Source organism: Hemibagrus wyckioides, linkage group LG17, assembly GCF_019097595.1.
Source record: "Hemibagrus wyckioides isolate EC202008001 linkage group LG17, SWU_Hwy_1.0, whole genome shotgun sequence".
Classification (NCBI taxonomy): domain Eukaryota; kingdom Metazoa; phylum Chordata; class Actinopteri; order Siluriformes; family Bagridae; genus Hemibagrus; species Hemibagrus wyckioides.
In genome coordinates, this window is record NC_080726.1 from 1875705 (window position 1) to 1895897 (window position 20193).

A 20193-nucleotide genomic window follows, 5' to 3' on the forward strand; every position below is an offset into this window, starting at 1 on the left:
GACAGTTGTGTGTGTGTGACAGGTGTGTGTGTGTGTGTGACAGTTGTGTGTGTGTGTGTGACAGTTGTGTGTGTGTGTGTGTGTGACAGTTGTGTGTGTGTGTGTGTGACAGTTGTGTGTGTGTGTGTGTGACAGTTGTGTGTGTGTGTGACAGTTGTGTGTGTGTGTGTGTGACAGTTGTGTGTGTGTGTGTGTGACAGTTGTGTGTGTGTGTGTGTGTGACAGTTGTGTGTGTGTGTGTGACAGTTGTGTGTGTGTGTGTGTGTGTGACAGTTGTGTGTGTGTGACAGTTGTGTGTGTGTGACAGGTGTGTGTGTGTGTGTGTGACAGGTGTGTGTGTGTGTGTGTGACAGGTGTGTGTGTGTGTGTGTGACAGGTGTGTGTGTGTGTGTGTGGTGTGTGTGTGTGTGGTGTGTGTGTGTGTGGTGTGTGTGTGTGTGACAGGTGTGTGTGTGACAGTTGTGTGTGTGTGTGTGTGACAGTTGTGTGTGTGTGTGACAGTTGTGTGTGTGTGTGACAGGTGTGTGTGTGTGTGTGACAGGTGTGTGTGTGTGTGTGACAGGTGTGTGTGTGTGTGTGACAGGTGTGTGTGTGTGTGTGACAGTTGTGTGTGTGTGTGTGACAGGTGTGTGTGTGTGACAGGTGTGTGTGTGTGTGAGTTGTGTGTGTGTGTGTGTGACAGTTGTGTGTGTGTGTGTGTGTGTGTGTGACAGTTGTGTGTGTGTGTGTGACAGTTGTGTGTGTGTGTGTGACAGGTGTGTGTGTGTGACAGGTGTGTGTGTGTGTGACAGTTGTGTGTGTGTGTGACAGTTGTGTGTGTGTGTGTGTGTGTGACAGTTGTGTGTGTGTGTGTGTGTGTGACAGTTGTGTGTGTGTGTGTGTGACAGGTGTGTGTGTGTGTGTGTGTGACAGGTGTGTGTGTGTGTGTGTGTGTGTGACAGGTGTGTGTGTGTGTGTGTGTGACAGGTGTGTGTGTGTGTGTGTGTGACAGGTGTGTGTGTGTGTGTGTGTGACAGGTGTGTGTGTGTGTGACAGGTGTGTGTGTGTGTGTGTGTGTGACAGGTGTGTGTGTGTGACAGGTGTGTGTGTGTGTGACAGGTGTGTGTGTGTGTGACAGGTGTGTGTGTGTGTGACAGGTGTGTGTGTGTGTGTGTGACAGTTGTGTGTGTGTGTGTGTGTGACAGGTGTGTGTGTGTGACAGGTGTGTGTGTGTGATGTGTGTGTGTGTGTGTGTGTGTGTGACAGTTGTGTGTGTGTGTGTGTGTGACAGGTGTGTGTGTGTGTGACAGTTGTGTGTGTGTGTGACAGTTGTGTGTGTGTGTGTGTGTGTGTGACAGGTGTGTGTGTGTGTGTGTGTGTGTGACAGTTGTGTGTGTGTGTGTGTGTGACAGGTGTGTGTGTGTGTGACAGGTGTGTGTGTGTGTGACAGTTGTGTGTGTGTGTGACAGTTGTGTGTGTGTGTGTGACAGGTGTGTGTGTGTGTGACAGGTGTGTGTGTGTGTGACAGGTGTGTGTGTGTGTGTGTGACAGGTGTGTGTGTGTGTGTGTGACAGGTGTGTGTGTGTGACAGGTGTGTGTGTGTGACAGGTGTGTGTGTGTGACAGGTGTGTGTGTGTGACAGGTGTGTGTGTGTGTGTGTGTGTGTGACAGGTGTGTGTGTGTGTGTGTGTGTGACAGGTGTGTGTGTGTGTGTGACAGTTGTGTGTGTGTGTGACAGTTGTGTGTGTGTGTGTGACAGGTGTGTGTGTGTGTGACAGGTGTGTGTGTGTGTGTGACAGGTGTGTGTGTGTGTGTGTGTGTGTGACAGTTGTGTGTGTGTGTGACAGTTGTGTGTGACAGTTGTGTGTGTGTGTGACAGTTGTGTGTGTGTGTGACAGGTGTGTGTGTGTGTGTGACAGGTGTGTGTGTGTGTGTGACAGTTGTGTGTGTGTGTGACAGGTGTGTGTGTGTGTGTGTGAGAGGTGTGTGTGTGTGTGTGACAGGTGTGTGTGTGTGACAGTTGTGTGTGTGTGTGTGTGTGTGTGTGTGACAGTTGTGTGTGTGTGTGTGTGTGTGACAGTTGTGTGTGTGTGTGTGTGTGTGACAGTTGTGTGTGTGTGTGTGTGTGTGACAGTTGTGTGTGTGTGTGTGTGACAGTTGTGTGTGTGTGTGTGTGTGTGTGTGTGTGTGTGACAGTTGTGTGTGTGTGTGTGTGTGTGTGACAGGTGTGTGTGTGTGTGTGACAGGTGTGTGTGTGTGTGTGTGACAGGTGTGTGTGTGTGTGTGTGTGTGACGTGTGTGTGTGTGTGTGTGTGTGTGTGACAGTTGTGTGTGTGTGTGTGACAGTTGTGTGTGTGTGTGTGTGACAGTTGTGTGTGTGTGTGTGTGTGTGACAGGTGTGTGTGTGTGTGTGTGTGTGTGTGTGACAGGCGTGTGTGTGTGTGTGTGACAGGTGTGTGTGTGTGTGTGACAGGTGTGTGTGTGTGTGTGACAGGTGTGTGTGTGTGTGTGTGTGACAGTTGTGTGTGTGTGTGACAGTTGTGTGTGTGTGTGACAGTTGTGTGTGTGTGTGACAGTTGTGTGTGTGTGTGTGTGTGACAGTTGTGTGTGTGTGTGTGACAGTTGTGTGTGTGTGTGTGTGACAGTTGTGTGTGTGTGTGTGACAGTTGTGTGTGTGTGTGACAGTTGTGTGTGTGTGTGTGTGTGTGTGACAGTTGTGTGTGTGTGTGTGTGTGTGTGTGACAGTTGTGTGTGTGTGTGTGTGTGTGACAGTTGTGTGTGTGTGTGTGACAGGTGTGTGTGTGTGACAGTTGTGTGTGTGTGTGTGACAGGTGTGTGTGTGTGACAGTTGTGTGTGTGTGTGTGACAGGTGTGTGTGTGTGACAGGTGTGTGTGTGTGACAGGTGTGTGTGTGTGACAGGTGTGTGTGTGTGTGACAGTTGTGTGTGTGTGTGTGTGACAGTTTTGTGTGTGTGTGTGACAGTTGTGTGTGTGTGTGACAGTTGTGTGTGTGTGTGTGTGTGTGACAGTTGTGTGTGTGTGTGTGTGTGTGTGTGTGTGTGTGTGTGTGTGTGTGTGTGTGTGTGACAGTTGTGTGTGTGTGTGTGTGTGTGACAGTTGTGTGTGTGTGTGACAGTTGTGTGTGTGTGTGTGTGACAGTTGTGTGTGTGTGTGACAGTTGTGTGTGTGTGTGACAGTTGTGTGTGTGTGACAGTTGTGTGTGTGTGTGACAGTTGTGTGTGTGTGACAGTTGTGTGTGTGTGACAGTTGTGTGTGTGTGTGTGTGTGTGTGTGTGTGTGTGACAGGTGTGTGTGTGTGTGTGTGTGTGTGACAGTTGTGTGTGTGTGTGTGACAGTTGTGTGTGTGTGTGTGACAGTTGTGTGTGTGTGTGTGACAGTTGTGTGTGTGTGTGACAGTTGTGTGTGTGTGTGACAGTTGTGTGTGTGTGTGTGTGTGACAGTTGTGTGTGTGTGTGTGTGTGACAGTTGTGTGTGTGTGTGTGTGTGACAGTTGTGTGTGTGTGTGTGTGTGACAGTTGTGTGTGTGTGTGTGACAGTTGTGTGTGTGTGTGTGTGTGACAGGTGTGTGTGGGTGTGTGATAGCCAGTGTGTGTGTATGTGTGTGTGTGTGTGACAGTTGTGTGTGTGTGTGACAGTTGTGTGTGTGTGTGTGTGTGTGTGACAGTTGTGTGTGTGTGTGTGTGTGTGACAGTTGTGTGTGTGTGTGTGTGTGACAGTTGTGTGTGTGTGTGTGTGACAGTTGTGTGTGTGTGTGTGTGACAGTTGTGTGTGTGTGTGTGACAGTTGTGTGTGTGTGTGTGAGACAGTTGTGTGTGTGTGTGTGTGTGTGTGACAGTTGTGTGTGTGTGACAGTTGTGTGTGTGTGACAGTTGTGTGTGTGTGACAGTTGTGTGTGTGTGACAGTTGTGTGTGTGTGTGTGTGACAGTGTGTGTGTGTGACAGCCAGGTGTGTGTGTGACAGGCGTGTGTGTGTGTGACAGGTGTGTGTGTGTGTGACAGGTGTGTGTGTGTGTGACAGGTGTGTGTGTGTGTGACAGGTGTGTGTGTGTGTGTGACAGTTGTGTGTGTGTGTGTGTGTGTGACAGTTGTGTGTGTGTGTGTGTGTGACAGTTGTGTGTGTGTGTGTGTGTGTGACAGTTGTGTGTGTGTGTGTGTGTGTGTGACAGTTGTGTGTGTGTGTGTGTGACAGTTGTGTGTGTGTGTGTGTGTGTGTGTGTGTGACAGTTGTGTGTGTGTGTGACAGTTGTGTGTGTGTGTGTGTGTGACAGGTGTGTGTGTGTGTGTGACAGTTGTGTGTGTGTGTGTGTGTGTGACAGTTGTGTGTGTGTGTGTGACAGTTGTGTGTGTGTGTGTGTGTGACAGTTGTGTGTGTGTGACAGTTGTGTGTGTGTGACAGTTGTGTGTGTGTGTGTGTGTGACAGTTGTGTGTGTGTGTGTGACAGTTGTGTGTGTGTGTGTGACAGTTGTGTGTGTGTGTGTGACAGTTGTGTGTGTGTGTGTGTGTGTGACAGTTGTGTGTGTGTGTGTGTGACAGTTGTGTGTGTGTGTGTGTGTGTGACAGTTGTGTGTGTGTGTGTGTGTGTGACAGTTGTGTGTGTGTGTGTGTGACAGTTGTGTGTGTGTGTGTGTGACAGTTGTGTGTGTGTGTGTGTGACAGGTGTGTGTGTGTGTGACAGTTGTGTGTGTGTGTGTGACAGTTGTGTGTGTGTGTGTGTGTGACAGTTGTGTGTGTGTGTGTGTGTGACAGTTGTGTGTGTGTGTGTGTGTGACAGTTGTGTGTGTGTGTGTGACAGTTGTGTGTGTGTGTGTGTGTGACAGTTGTGTGTGTGTGTGACAGTTGTGTGTGTGTGTGTGTGTGTGACAGTTGTGTGTGTGTGTGTGACAGTTGTGTGTGTGTGTGTGACAGTTGTGTGTGTGTGTGTGTGTGTGTGACAGTTGTGTGTGTGTGTGTGTGACAGTTGTGTGTGTGTGTGTGTGTGACAGTTGTGTGTGTGTGTGTGAGACAGTTGTGTGTGTGTGTGTGTGTGTGTGACAGTTGTGTGTGTGTGATTAGCCAGTTGTGTGTGTGTGACAGTTGTGTGTGTGTGACAGTTGTGTGTGTGTGTGTGTGACAGTTGTGTGTGTGTGTGTGTGTGACAGTTGTGTGTGTGTGTGACAGTTGTGTGTGTGTGTGTGTGTGACAGTTGTGTGTGTGTGTGTGTGTGACAGGTGTGTGTGTGTGTGTGACAGTTGTGTGTGTGTGTGTGTGTGTGACAGTTGTGTGTGTGTGTGTGTGTGTGACAGTTGTGTGTGTGTGTGTGTGTGTGACAGTTGTGTGTGTGTGTGTGTGTGTGACAGTTGTGTGTGTGTGTGTGTGATTAGCCAGTGTGTGTGTGTGTGTGACAGTGTGTGTGTGTGTGTGTGTGACAGTTGTGTGTGTGTGTGACAGTTGTGTGTGTGTGTGTGTGTGACAGGTGTGTGTGTGTGTGTGACAGTTGTGTGTGTGTGTGTGTGTGTGACAGTTGTGTGTGTGTGTGTGACAGTTGTGTGTGTGTGTGTGTGTGACAGTTGTGTGTGTGTGACAGTTGTGTGTGTGTGACAGTTGTGTGTGTGTGACAGTTGTGTGTGTGTGACAGTTGTGTGTGTGTGTGTGTGTGACAGTTGTGTGTGTGTGTGTGACAGTTGTGTGTGTGTGTGTGACAGTTGTGTGTGTGTGTGTGACAGTTGTGTGTGTGTGTGTGTGTGTGTGACAGTTGTGTGTGTGTGTGTGTGACAGTTGTGTGTGTGTGTGTGTGTGTGACAGTTGTGTGTGTGTGTGTGTGTGTGACAGTTGTGTGTGTGTGTGTGTGACAGTTGTGTGTGTGTGTGTGTGACAGTTGTGTGTGTGTGTGTGTGACAGTTGTGTGTGTGTGTGACAGTTGTGTGTGTGTGTGTGTGTGTGTGACAGTTGTGTGTGTGTGTGTGTGTGTGTGTGTGTGTGACAGGTGTGTGTGTGTGTGTGTGTGTGACAGTTGTGTGTGTGTGTGTGACAGTTGTGTGTGTGTGTGTGTGTGTGTGTGTGTGTGTGTGTGACAGTTGTGTGTGTGTGTGTGTGACAGTTGTGTGTGTGTGTGTGTGTGTGTGTGTGTGTGTGTGTGTGTGACAGTTGTGTGTGTGTGTGTGTGACAGTTGTGTGTGTGTGTGTGTGTGACAGTTGTGTGTGTGTGTGTGTGACAGTTGTGTGTGTGTGTGACAGTTGTGTGTGTAAATTAGGAAATGATCTTTTTCACTTGCTCTGTTCACTTCTTCTTGATCAGACTTCGTCTAATTTACCTTTAACTCAAACCCTATTTAACCAGGATGCACTTCTTCTCACAGGGTGTGATGTTTCTCGTGTCCCACCTGCAGCACATTTCCTGGATTTTTAAGCACTTTAGTTGGAGTTCTCGATGCTGATGATGTGAAAGGTTCAGACCTGAGCTCCTGAAGAGTTTCATAAACATAAAGTTCAAAATCACAGCACACAGACTCGAGACCGTAAACATCTCCGAAATGTGTCCAGGATTCTCTGGGAAACATCAGCCAGATCTGATTTCATTTCCACATTCAGATCAGTTCTGATCTCAGAGACACGCTGAGATGAAATGTTCAGATCTGACGGACAATCAGATGTCCAGCATGAGATGAAGCAGGAAGAGCTCACTCCTGTTTCCTGTCTTTGTTCTGCTCTCAACTTCCCACACAGCCCTCATGTAGATCCTCCCCACTTCCCATTTCTCTTACAGTAAAGGCCTCCAAATTCTCATCTTCTGGTTTAATTTAAACCTCAGCGTCCACATGTCAGCGTCCAGACCTCAAGACCGAGACGACCATGAAGCTTTTTATAAACGTGAAAAACATAAAACTTCTGGATTCTGGATTGGTCGGAAAGTGTTGATTAGTCAGTAGTTCAGATGTTTTAAACCACGCACACACACACACTTATCTTGGTGCTAGTTAAGATTTACCTGGAGTTCTGGAGCTGATAATTAAAAATAAAGTCACCTTGAAAAGAAAAACATGTGACCTAGAGAACAAACACTTCACTAACCAGGCATAACATTATGACCACCTGCCTAATATTGTGTTGGTGCTGCCAGGACAGCCCTGACCCGTCATCATGCACCGTGTATTCTCCTAGTTTGATCAACAGTAGCTCGTCTGTTGGATCGGATCACACGGGCCAGCCTTCTCTCCCCACGTGCATCAATGAGCCTTGATCACCCATGACCCTGTCTCCGGTTCACCACTGTTCCTTCCTTGGACCACTTTTGATAGATACTGACCACTGCAGACCGGGAACACCCCACAAGAGCTGCAGTTTTGGAGATGATCTGATCCAGTGGTCTAGACATCACAATCTGGTCCTTTTGGTCAAACTCGCTCAAATCCTTACACTTGTCCATTTTTCCTGCTTCTAACATCAACTTTGAGGACAAAATGTTGACTTGTCTTATTCACCTCACCTCTCAGTGGTCATAATGTTGTGGCTGATGGGTGTATAATACTGGGTTTTTGTTTCAGAGATTGAATCTGCTCTAGCTCGTGATTTATAACCATGGTTCTTACTGATGCTGATTTCAGGATGTTATTGATCTTGTTGGTGTGTAAGATTTTATGTTGTGAGGCGTTGTCATGTGTTTGTTAATGTTTGTGATGTTAAATGTTCTAGGTCTCAGCATGGCTCCTTGAGGAACTCCTCTGATCTCTCTGTCTCTGTGCTCTGTATGTTTCAGCTTTAACACCATCATCGCCTACATCGACGATCAGTTCGAGCGTTACCTGCATGACGAGAGCGGCCTGAACCGCAGACACATCGTGGATAATCGTGTCCACTGCTGCTTCTACTTCATCTCTCCACTTGGACACGGGTGAGGATTTAACAAAGCCACACAAACGTAAATAAAACCAGGGTTTATTTGCACTAACGCGAAGGAACGCGAGGAACTCGATTCATCTGAATAAACAGTGCTGATTTAAAGAAATGTTCCGGTTTAAAAATATCGAATATTTCACTCACACAGTCAACACACACAAATAAATGAAAAAATAAATAAATAAATAGGTGTTTGGCTTTATATTAATTTCAGTAAGTAAATTAGTAGGTAGTACATTCATAAAAAAAAGTGTACAAAAATAAATATGCAAATAAATTCATTTGTAAATAGAAAATAAGTAAATAATTGTGTGTATATATAAACAAACATTTAGACACAAAAACAGAACTTTTATTCTTATTAAAATAATTATAATTACTAAGTAATAAAATCTAAATCTATTAATATTTATTATAATAATTATAAATGAATAATAAATAATATTAAATTATATATTAAATGCTGATTATTACACTAAAAGTCTTGACTAAGTTATTTTAAATAAATAAATATCCATTATGGTTGGTAATAAAGAGGTGTGGGTGTGGGTGTGTGTGTGTGTGTGTGGACAGTTTAAGCTGTATGTTGTCTTGAGTGTGAAGGTGAGCTGCAGGGGTTTGTAATGATGATGGAGCAGTAAACTCTTCCATTGGAGCATCATTATCTGCTCTTTAACCAGTGTCTCTTCCCGCAGCCTGAAGCCGCTGGACGTCCAGTTCATGAAGGCCATCCACAACAAGGTGAACGTCATCCCCGTCATCGCCAAAGCCGACACACTCACTCTGAAGGAGAGAGAGAGGCTGAAGCGCAGGGTAACACTCCTCCACTCATCTCCTTAACCCCAGACACCTTCACTCTTCATCAGACCTACAGTGCATTCATCTCATTATTAAACACCGGCTGATTTCACTTCTGGCTCCTCGGCCTGTATTACCTTATTTAACTACCTTCCATCCATCCATCCATCCATCTACTTATTCATCCATTCATCTGTCCTTCCATCCACCAACCTATACTTCCATATTTCCATCCATCCTCTTACCTATCCACCTATCTATCTATCTATCTATCTATCTATCTATCTATCTATCTATCTATCTATCTATCTATCTATCTATCTATCTATCCCTCTGTCTACTACCTAAGTAAAGTTGTGAACTGAAGAAATTTCGGATCATGCTCCACAGGGTTGGTCAGAGGAATTATTTGTGATGATTGTGTGGATTTGTTCACAGTGTCATACCTAATTTGCATATCGTGTTACGCATGTAAAATAAATAATCATCGTTGTCTTTGTGACACACCCTCTGGTAAGGCCACACCCACAACTTCACTCGCTTGTAAGCGTAAAGCCTGACTTCCTGTTTCTCACCTGCAGATTTTAGATGAGATCGATGAGCATGGCATTAAGATCTACCACCTTCCCGATGCCGAGTCAGATGAGGACGAGGAGTTTAAGGAGCAGACGAGGATTCTGAAGGTACATCACATGTTCATCATCAGCATCGCTCAGACACCTGGAGCTCATCATTTCACAAATATTAAATATAACTAAACAGATTTAAAGTGACATGTCCTTCTGTAATCAGGTAACAGTATAATCACTGACAAACTGCTGTGGAGTAAGTGGAATAAAAGTGTGTGTGTGTGTTTGTGTGTTTGTTTCTTCAGACCAGTATCCCGTTTGCAGTGGTGGGCTCTAACCAGCAGATCGAGGCTAAAGGGAAGAAGGTGCGAGGACGTCTGTACCCATGGGGCGTGGTGGAGGTGGAGAATCCTGAACACAACGACTTCCTCAAACTGCGCACCATGCTCATGTATGACGCACACACACACTGTACACTGTTATATACTGAATAGGTAAATGGGTAGATGGAGGGATAGACAGATGGTTGGATGGATTGATAGACAGGTGGATGTTTTTCAGATAGTTAGATAGCTAGATTGTTGAATGGATGGATGAAATAAATAGGTGGATGGATAAGGGATAAGTAGAGAAATAGACTGTTAAATTGATGGATGGATGAAGAGTTGGGTGGAGTGATGGATGGATGGACTTAAATGAATAGATGGATATGTAGTTAGATGTATTGAAAGGATATATGGGTGGGTGGTTTGATGTATGGGTGGATAGAGGGATAAATAGTGTTAAATGAATAGATAAATAAGGATGGATGGATGAATAAATAGGCACATGGTTTGATGGATGGGCGGATGAGTGATAAATAGGCTTAAACGAATAGATAGGTAGTTGGATGGATTTATTGAAGGATAAATAGATAGATTGGTAAATGATTAGGTGGATGGTTGGATGGACTATTATTCCTACTGGAATAAGTAGGTGAGTGGATAGAGGGATAAACAGACTTAAATGAATAGATAAGTAGTTGGATGGATGGATGGTTTAATAAAAGGTACATAATATAAGTGACTGCAGTACAAAACTAACATGGGTGGGTGTGTGTGTGTTCATGTCTATAGAACCCACATGCAGGACCTACAGGAAGTGACTCAGGACCTGCACTATGAGAACTTCCGCTCAGAGCGTCTGAAGCGAGTCGGCAGGTTGTCCTCCCACGGTTACATTCTGCCTCTGTCGCCTGCGTACGTACTGCTGTGTGCTTTATTCCTCCTCCCCCAATACAAACCAGCAGGAACCACCAGGAACCACCGGCCATCACTGTATGGTCAATACCTCATCCTAAACCCTCACACGGGTCTGTGTGGAGAATATAATCTAAACCAGATATAGCTGGAGATATCACTGAGGAGTCGTTCGTGAACAAGTCGACTCTTTGAACCGACTCTTTGAGCTGATCTGTGTACGAGTGTTTTTTTTTTTTTTGTGGAATCGTGATTTGTGATCTCTGCATTATTATTTATTATTTATTTATTTATTTATTATTATTATTATTATTACTAAATCTGGTTTAGGACAAAATTTCAGTGAATCGTTTGGGAGTCAAAAGGAGTTGACTCTTATTGATGAGTCAAATGATCTGACTCATTGAAGAGAATCAGAATTCCCACAAATACCCAGTAAAACAGTGTAGAGCAGGACAGGAGGGGGAGGTCTGTCTTTCAGCTTAATGCTTGTGCTGCTAATACACACACACAAGAAGCACTGTGGCTTGCTGTCTAACACACTCGCATCTCTCTGCCTCACATACTTCACACATAACTGCTCACAAGTCTGTGTACACACTTCTTCTTCCACACTGTGTCTGCTGCTTATATTTGCACTAATCTCTCTCTCGTTCATACACACACACACACAGAAACATGCACACACAGTGGGTGCATTGGGTTGATTCACTTCCACACACAGAATTCAATAACTGAAATTAAGAGTGTTTATCGTGTGTGTGTGTGTGTGTGCGCTACAGGAAGGTTCCGGAGCCAGAGGAAATGGACAAGGATATGATCCTTCAGGAGAAGGAGGCTGAGGTACATTTGAAAATAATAATAAATAATAATACTCTTATTGAAAATAAGACACACACTGTGTGTAGTCTGTAATGGTTTATATCATCAGTGACTGTAGCTATAAAGAATTTTGTGATTGAAAAGTGTGTGTGTGTGTGTGTGTAGTCTGTAATGGTTTATATCATCAGTGACTGTAGCTATAAAGAATTTTGTGATTGAAAAGTGTGTGTGTGTGTGTTGTAGTTGAGGAGGATGCAGGAGATGATTGCGAAGATGCAGGCACAGATGCAGAAGCAGGGTGATGAAGCAGATGGACAACACGTGTAAACCAGTCGAGGTAAAAAACAAAAACAAAGCCGGATGGTTTATACCACAACCACGTGAAGCTCACACACACACACACACACACCTTTCTTTACAACAACGCCTGTGAATTTATTTTACTAATGAAAAAAATGATCAATAAAAAAAGTCTCGACGTCAGCAACCAGTATCTCCAGATGATGAGGAAGAGCACACTGGATAAACAGATGTTAATTTCACATCTGGAGATGTTTATTCTCATGAGTTTCCTGTACTGTAGGAATCTGCTGCTGTTTCTCCTCTCCATAGTTTACACACAGCACAGTTTAGAGCTGCTGAACTACATCCAGGTTTCTGTCCAGTCAGTAGGTCATTAATGATAAATCACTGGACTCTCTCACTCTCTCTCATCACTCTCTCTCTCAGTCTCATCACTCTCTCTCACTGTCTCATCACTCTCTCTCTCTCATCACTCTCTCTCTCTCACTGTCTCATCACTCTCTCTCTCTCACTGTCTCATCACTCTCTCTCTCTCACTGTCTCATCACTCTCTCTCTCTCACTGTCTCATCACTATCTCTCTCTCTCACTGTCTCATCACTATCTCTCTCTCTCACTGTCTCATCACTATCACTCTCTCTCTCTCACTGTCTCATCACTATCGCTCTCTCTCACTGTCATCACTATCACTATCTCTCACTGTCATCACTATCTCTCTCTCTCTCTCTCTCACTGTCTCATCACTATCTCTCTCTCTCACTGTCTCATCACTATCACTATCTCTCACTGTCTCATCACTATCTCTCTCTCACTGTCTCTCACTGTCTCATCACTCTCTCTCTCACTCTCATCACTCTCTCTCTCACTGTCTCGTCACTCTCTCTCTGTCTCGTCTCTCTCTCTCACTGTCTCATCACTATCGCTCGCTCGCTCTCACTGTCTCATCACTATTGCTCGCTCGCTCTCACTGTCTCACTATCGCTCGCTCGCTCTGTCTCATCACTATCTCTCTCTCTCACTGTCTCATCACTATCACTATCTCTCTCTCACTGTCTCATCACTATCTCGCTCTCTCTCACTGTCTCATCACGCTCTCTCTCACTGTCTCATCACGCTCTCACTGTCTCATCACTCTCTCTCTCTCACTGTCTCATCACTATCTCTCTCACTGTCTCATCACTATCTCTCTCTCTCTCACTGTCTCATCACTCTCTCTCTCACTGTCTCATCACTCTCTCTCTCACTGTCTCATCACTATCTCTCTCACTGTCTCATCACTCTCTCTCTCTCTCACTGTCTCATCACTCTCTCTCTCACTGTCTCATCACTCTCTCTCTCACTGTCTCATCACTATCTCTCTCACTGTCTCATCACTCTCTCTCTCTCTCACTGTCTCATCACTCTCTCTGTCATCACTATTGCTCTCTCACTGTCTCATCACTATCGCTCTCTCTCTCTCACTGTCTCATCACTATCTCTCGCTCTCTCACTGTCTCATCACTCTCTCTCTCACTGTCTCATCACTATCGCTCGCTCGCTCTCACTGTCTCATCACTATCGCTCGCTCGCTCTCTGTCTCATCACTATCTCTCTCTCTCACTGTCTCATCACTATCACTATCTCTCTCTCACTGTCTCATCACTATCTCTCTCTCACTGTCTCATCACTATCTCTCTCTCACTGTCTCATCACTATCTCGCTCTCTCTCACTGTCTCATCTCGCTCTCTCTCACTGTCTCATCTCGCTCTCTCTCACTGTCTCATCTCGCTCTCTCTCACTGTCTCATCTCGCTCTCTCTCACTGTCTCATCACGCTCTCTCTCACTGTCTCATCACTCTCTCTCTCACTGTCTCATCACTCTCTCTCTCTGTCTCATCACTCTCTCTCTCTCACTGTCTCATCACTATCTCTCTCTCTCTGTCTCATCACTCTCTCTCTCACTGTCTCATCACTCTCTCTCTCACTCTCATCACTCTCTCTCTCTCTGTCTCGTCACTCTCTCTCTGTCTCGTCTCTCTCTCTCACTGTCTCGTCCCTCTCTCACTGTCTCGTCACTCTCTCTCTCACTGTCTCGTCACTCTCTCTCTCACTGTCTCATCACTCTCTCTCACTGTCTCATCACTCTCTCTCTCTCTCTCACTGTCTCATCACTCTCTCTCTCTCACTGTCTCATCACTCTCTCTCTCACTGTCTCGTCGCTCGCGCTCTCTCACTGTCTCGTCGCTCGCGCTCTCTCACTGTCTCATCGCTCTCTCTCTGTCTCATCGCTCTCTCTCTCAGTCTCATCGCTCTCTCTCTCTCACTGTCTCATCGCTCTCTCTCTCTCACTGTCTCATCGCTCGCGCTCTCTCACTGTCTCATCGCTCGCGCTCTCTGTCTCATCGCTCTCTCTCTCTCACTGTCTCATCGCTCGCGCTCTCTCACTGTCTCATCGCTCTCTCTCTCTCACTGTCTCATCGCTCTCTCTCTCTCACTGTCTCATCGCTCTCTCTCTCTCACTGTCTCATCGCTCGCTCTCTCTCTCACTGTCTCATCGCTCGCTCTCTCTCTCACTGTCTCACTGTCTCATCGCTCGCTCTCTCTCAGTCTCATCACTATCGCTCGCTCGCTCTCACTGTCTCATCACTATCGCTCTCTCTCTCACTGTCTCATCACTATCGCTCGCTCGCTCTCACTGTCTCATCACTATCGCTCGCTCGCTCTGTCTCATCACTATCTCTCTCTCTCACTGTCTCATCACTATCACTATCTCTCTCTCACTGTCTCATCACTATCTCTCTCTCACTGTCTCATCACTATCTCGCTCTCTCTCACTGTCTCATCACGCTCTCTCTCACTGTCTCATCACGCTCTCTCTCACTGTCTCATCACGCTCTCTCTCTCACTGTCTCATCACTATCTCTCTCACTGTCTCATCACTATCTCACTCTCTCTCTCACTGTCTCATCACTGTCTCATCACTCTCTCTCTCTCTCTCTGTCTCATCACTCTCTCTCTGTCATCACTATCGCTCTCTCACTGTCTCATCACTATCGCTCTCTCTCTCTCACTGTCTCATCACTATCTCTCGCTCTCTCACTGTCTCATCACTCTCTCTCTCACTGTCTCATCACTATCTCTCGCTCGCTCTCTCTCTCTCACTGTCTCACTGTCTCATCGCTCTCTCTCTCTCACTGTCTCATCACTATCGCTCGCTCGCTCTCACTGTCTCATCACTATCACTATCTCTCTCTCACTGTCTCATCACTATCTCTCTCACTGTCTCATCACTATCTCGCTCTCTCTCACTGTCTCATCTCGCTCTCTCTCAGTCTCATCACGCTCTCTCTCACTGTCTCATCACTCTCTCTCTCTCTCTCACTGTCTCATCACTCTCTCTCTGTCATCACTATCGCTCTCTCACTGTCTCATCACTATCGCTCTCTCTCTCTCACTGTCTCATCACTATCTCTCGCTCTCTCACTGTCTCATCACTCTCTCTCTCACTGTCTCATCACTATCTCTCGCTCGCTCTCTCTCTCTCAGTCTCACTGTCTCATCGCTCTCTCTCTCTCACTGTCTCATCACTATCGCTCGCTCGCTCTCACTGTCTCATCACTATCGCTCGCTCTCTCACTGTCTCATCACTATCACTATCTCTCTCTCACTGTCTCATCACTATCTCTCTCTCACTGTCTCATCACTCTCGCTCTCTCTCACTGTCTCATCACGCTCTCTCTCACTGTCTCATCACGCTCTCTCTCACTGTCTCATCACGCTCTCTCTCACTGTCTCATCACGCTCTCTCTCACTGTCTCATCACTCTCTCTCTCACTGTCTCATCACTCTCTCTCTCACTGTCTCATCACTCTCTCTCTCTCTGTCTCATCACTCTCTCTCTCTGTCTCATCACTCTCTCTCTCTCTCTCATCACTCTCTCTCTCTCTGTCTCGTCACTCTCTCTCTCACTGTCTCATCACTCTCTCTCTCACTGTCTCATCACTCTCTCTCTCACTCTCATCACTATCTCTCTCTCACTGTCTCATCACTCTCTCTCTCTCTCTCACTGTCTCATCACTCTCTCTCTCTCACTGTCTCATCACTCTCTCTCTCTCACTGTCTCATCACTCTCTCTCTCTCACTGTCTCATCACTCTCTCTCTCACTGTCTCATCACTATCTCTCTCTCACTGTCTCATCACTATCTCTCTCTCTCTCAGTCTCATCACTCTCTCTCTCACTCTCATCACTATCTCTCTCTCTCACTGTCTCATCACTATCTCTCTCTCTCACTGTCTCATCACTATCACTATCTCTCTCTCTCACTGTCTCATCACTATCACTATCTCTCTCTCACTGTCTCATCACTATCTCTCTCTCTCTCAGTCTCATCACTCTCTCTCTCACTGTCTCATCACTCTCTCTCTCACTGTCTCATCACTATCTCTCTCTCACTGTCTCATCACTATCTCTCTCTCTCTCACTGTCTCATCACTATCACTATCTCTCTCACTGTCTCATCACTATCTCTCTCTCTCTCAGTCTCATCACTCTCTCTCACTGTCTCGTCCCTCTCTCTCACTGTCTCGTCCCTCTCTCTCTCTGTCTGTCTCGTCACTCTCTCTCTCTCTGTCTCGTCACTCTCTCTCTCTCTGTCTCGTCACTCTCTCTCTCTGTCTCGTCACTCCCTCTCTCTCTCTGTCTCGTCACTCCCTCTCTCTCTCTGTCTCGTCACTCCCTCTCTCTCACTGTCTCGTCACTCTCTCTCTCACTGTCTCGTCACTCTCTCTCTCACTGTCTCGTCACTCTCTCTCTCACTGTCTCGTCACTCTCTCTCTCACTGTCTCGTCACTCTCTCTCTCACTGTCTCGTCGCCCTCTCTCTCACTGTCTCGTCGCCCTCTCTCTCACTGTCTCGTCGCTCTCTCTCTCTCACTGTCTCGTCGCTCTCTCTCTCTCACTGTCTCGTCGCTCTCTCTCTCTCACTGTCTCGTCGCTCTCTCTCTCTCACTGTCTCGTCGCTCGCGCTCTCTCACTGTCTCGTCGCTCGCGCTCTCTCACTGTCTCGTCGCTCGCGCTCTCTCACTGTCTCGTCGCTCGCGCTCTCTCACTGTCTCGTCGCTCTCTCTCTCACTGTCTCGTCGCTCTCTCTCTCACTGTCTCGTCGCTCGCGCGCTCTCACTGTCTCGTCGCTCGCGCGCTCTCACTGTCTCGTCGCTCGCGCGCTCTCACTGTCTCGTCGCTCGCGCGCTCTCACTGTCTCGTCGCTCGCGCGCTCTCACTGTCTCGTCGCTCGCGCGCTCTCACTCTCTCGTCGCTCGCGCGCTCTCACTCTCTCGTCGCTCGCGCTCTCACTGTCTCCTCACTGTCGCTCGCTCGCGCTCTCACTGTCTCGTCGCTCTCGCTCTCACTGTCTCATCACTATCGCTCGCTCGCTCTCACTGTCTCATCACTATCGCTCGCTCGCTCGCACTGTCTCCTCACTATCGCTCGCTCGCTCTCACTGTCTCCTCACTATCGCTCGCTCGCTCTCACTGTCTCATCACTGTCGCTCGCTCGCTCTCACTGTCTCCTCACTGTCGCTCGCTCGCGCTCTCACTGTCTCCTCACTGTCGCTCGCTCGCGCTCTCACTGTCTCCTCACTGTCGCTCGCTCGCGCTCTCACTGTCTCCTCACTGTCGCTCGCTCGCGCTCTCACTGTCTCCTCACTGTCGCTCGCTCGCGCTCTCACTGTCTCCTCACTGTCGCTCGCTCGCGCTCTCACTGTCTCCTCACTGTCGCTCGCTCGCGCTCTCACTGTCTCCTCACTGTCGCTCGCTCGCGCTCTCACTGTCTCCTCACTGTCGCTCGCTCGCGCTCTCACTGTCTCGTCGCTCGCTCGCGCTCTCTCTGTCTCCTCACTGTCGCTCGCTCGCGCTCTCACTGTCTCCTCACTGTCGCTCACTCGCGCTCTCACTGTCCCCTCACTGTCGCTCGCTCGCGCTCTCACTGTCTCCTCACTGTCGCTCGCCCGCGCTCCCACTGTCTCCTCACTGTCGCTCGCTCGCGCTCTCACTGTCTCCTCACTGTCGCTCGCTCGCGCTCTCACTGCCTCCTCACTATCGCTCGCTCGCTCTCACTGTCTCACCACTGTCGCTCGCTCGCTCTCACTGTCTCCTCACTGTCGCTCGCTCGCTCTCACTGTCTCCTCACTGTCGCTCGCTCGCGCTCTCACTGTCTCCTCACTGTCGCTCGCTCGCGCTCTCACTGTCTCGTCGCTCGCTCGCGCTCTCACTGTCTCCTCACTGTCGCTCGCTCGCGCTCTCACTGTCTCCTCACTGTCGCTCGCTCGCGCTCTCACTGTCTCCTCACTGTCGCTCGCTCGCGCTCTCACTGTCTCCTCACTGTCGCTCGCTCGCGCTCTCACTGTCTCCTCACTGTCGCTCGCTCGCGCTCTCACTGTCTCCTCACTGTCGCTCGCTCGCGCTCTCACTGTCTCCTCACTGTCGCTCGCTCGCGCTCTCACTGTCTCCTCACTGTCGCTCGCTCGCGCTCTCACTGTCTCCTCACTGTCGCTCGCTCGCGCTCTCACTGTCTCCTCACTGTCGCTCGCTCGCGCTCTCACTGTCTCCTCACTGTCGCTCGCTCGCGCTCTCACTGTCTCCTCACTGTCGCTCGCTCGCGCTCTCACTGTCTCCTCACTGTCGCTCGCTCGCGCTCTCACTGTCTCCTCACTGTCGCTCGCTCGCGCTCTCACTGTCTCTCTCTTTCTGTGTGTGCGTGCGTGCGCATGCGTGTGTGTGCGCATTAAATGCACAGCTGTAGAAATATCTATTTATCTATTCTAGTTATTGTTGATGTGTGTATTTGTTTGTTTCTCAGGTGCGGAGCCGTGTGGAGTGAGACGATCTGAGACAGAGAGAGAGAGACTGAAGAAGAGGAAAGGGAGAGAGAGAGAGACATCTCTGGTGTCTCACCTTGTCTCACTGTATTTTGCCACTTTCTTAATTTTTTTCTACTCTTCCTTGGGATCTAAAAATTTAGTTTTCCTTTTTTTTTTGTAAGCAGTATTATTATTATTATTATTATTATTATTATTATTATTATTATTATTATTATTATTATTATTTGTTTGTCTCTCCACAGACATGTGCCGATATGAAGCGTCTTAATTTTCCTTAAATAATCACCTAAACATTTCAAAATCATCAAAATCATTTGCTCTTAGATTGAGGTTTCTGTGGAATTTAAGAAGAAAAAAATCCTCTCGATGCGTCTTTAATAACGATAACAAAATAATAATATTGTGTGGAATATCGCGATAAATATCCTCCAGCTGATTATCGGCACATGATCAAGCAATCTGTTTGTTTCGTTGTGTTGTGGCACCAGAATACTGACCTGTGTAACCTGTGAGAGTGTGTGTGAGAGCGCGCGTGTCAGAGTGCGTGTGAGAGCGCGTGTGTTTTGTTTTAAGGGATTCGTACGCGTGTTTGCTAAAAGAAGGACGCTCACTGCTCTGGAGGAAGGATTCGTGCTCAGAGTGCTAGCAAAAGCAAATTAGCTACTAAGTTATACAAGCTAGCGGTGAAATTATTCTAGCGCATAAACCTTAATTCCGTTGCTGAGTTTTAATGTGTGTTTTCAAACACACAAATTATTAGCACATCAGCTAGCCAATGTAGCATTCTGGGTCAAATCGTTCCTTCAGAATTGTACCTCAGTCGGTTTATTCTGTAAACTTTCGGAGGTTTCGCTGTAGAAAAATTGGTCACCTTCAGAACATCCTTCAGGACATCCAGCGACTGATGCGGGGAGTTCATTTCTTCTGCTTTAGCTTGAGTTTACCCGAGCGGGTGAGGGTGAGGTGGAGCGAGAGCGGCGAGACGAGGCTGTGTTCGAGGCTGTGTTCAGCTTGACGTGATGGTTATAATGTTTGTGTGAACGCCGTCACGTGAAAATGACTGACAACAAATAGGCATGTGCCAAAATTGAAGGAGTTTTTCACGCCGTAGTCTAAATCGTAGTCTAGCGGTCGAGACGGCTCATTGTTTTCTTTTTTTCGGGTTGAGAAGGAAACTGTAGGTCACTAGTTTTGTTTCCTTCCCTGAAACATCCCTTTAAAATTTCGTAATTTAAAATAATCGTAACTCGGTGTATTTTTGACATTTGATTAAAAAAATAAATAAAAAATCAGACTGAAATGCCAGAGCTGTTTAACAAAGTTTAGCTAGTTACTGATGCTAGCGCCCGAGCTAATTTTATGATAGACTGATTATTGGCACGTGCCTGGTGATGTGAAGTTTTAAACTTTTTCACTTTGTTGATGCATGCTAATTGTGTCCTTTACTCTGTTTGTGTGTTTGTTCACATTGTTTAATCCGACCCGCTGTATGCCTTTTTCTGATAGCGGCGCTTGCTCTGGTGCGCCGGTTCATCCTTCACCTGATCAGCTGTTACCATTTTTATTCCAAAAACATTTTTCTAATAAATTTCCTCACCATTATCTTGTATTGTAATAAAGCTTTTTTTATATGAACGATTTCGGGTTGTCGTGTCAATATTTCCTGCATTCTGTCAGTGAGCCGCTAGAGGGCGACTGTTCCTCCTCATTGAATCACATAGGAAGCGGCT

The 20193-nt window shown here is 47.1% G+C and overlaps 1 protein-coding gene across 2 annotated transcripts in view; it reads left to right on the forward strand.

The window, feature by feature from the left end:
* septin2 (septin 2) overlaps positions 1-20101 on the forward strand; it is a 30960-nt gene extending 10859 nt beyond the window's left edge. The window contains exons 6-13 of one of the 2 annotated variants that reach the window (XM_058413461.1): positions 7734-7868; positions 8569-8686; positions 9253-9354; positions 9546-9691; positions 10356-10478; positions 11261-11321; positions 11544-11637; positions 18442-20101. In XM_058413461.1, coding sequence (XP_058269444.1) covers positions 7734-7868; positions 8569-8686; positions 9253-9354; positions 9546-9691; positions 10356-10478; positions 11261-11321; positions 11544-11627 — 769 coding nt within the window. In that variant the 3' untranslated portion in view covers positions 11628-11637; positions 18442-20101. The remainder of the gene's footprint in view (positions 1-7733; positions 7869-8568; positions 8687-9252; positions 9355-9545; positions 9692-10355; positions 10479-11260; positions 11322-11543; positions 11638-18441) is intronic. The other variant, XM_058413460.1, reaches the window with a different exon arrangement.
* Positions 20102-20193: the final 92 nt, after the last annotated feature.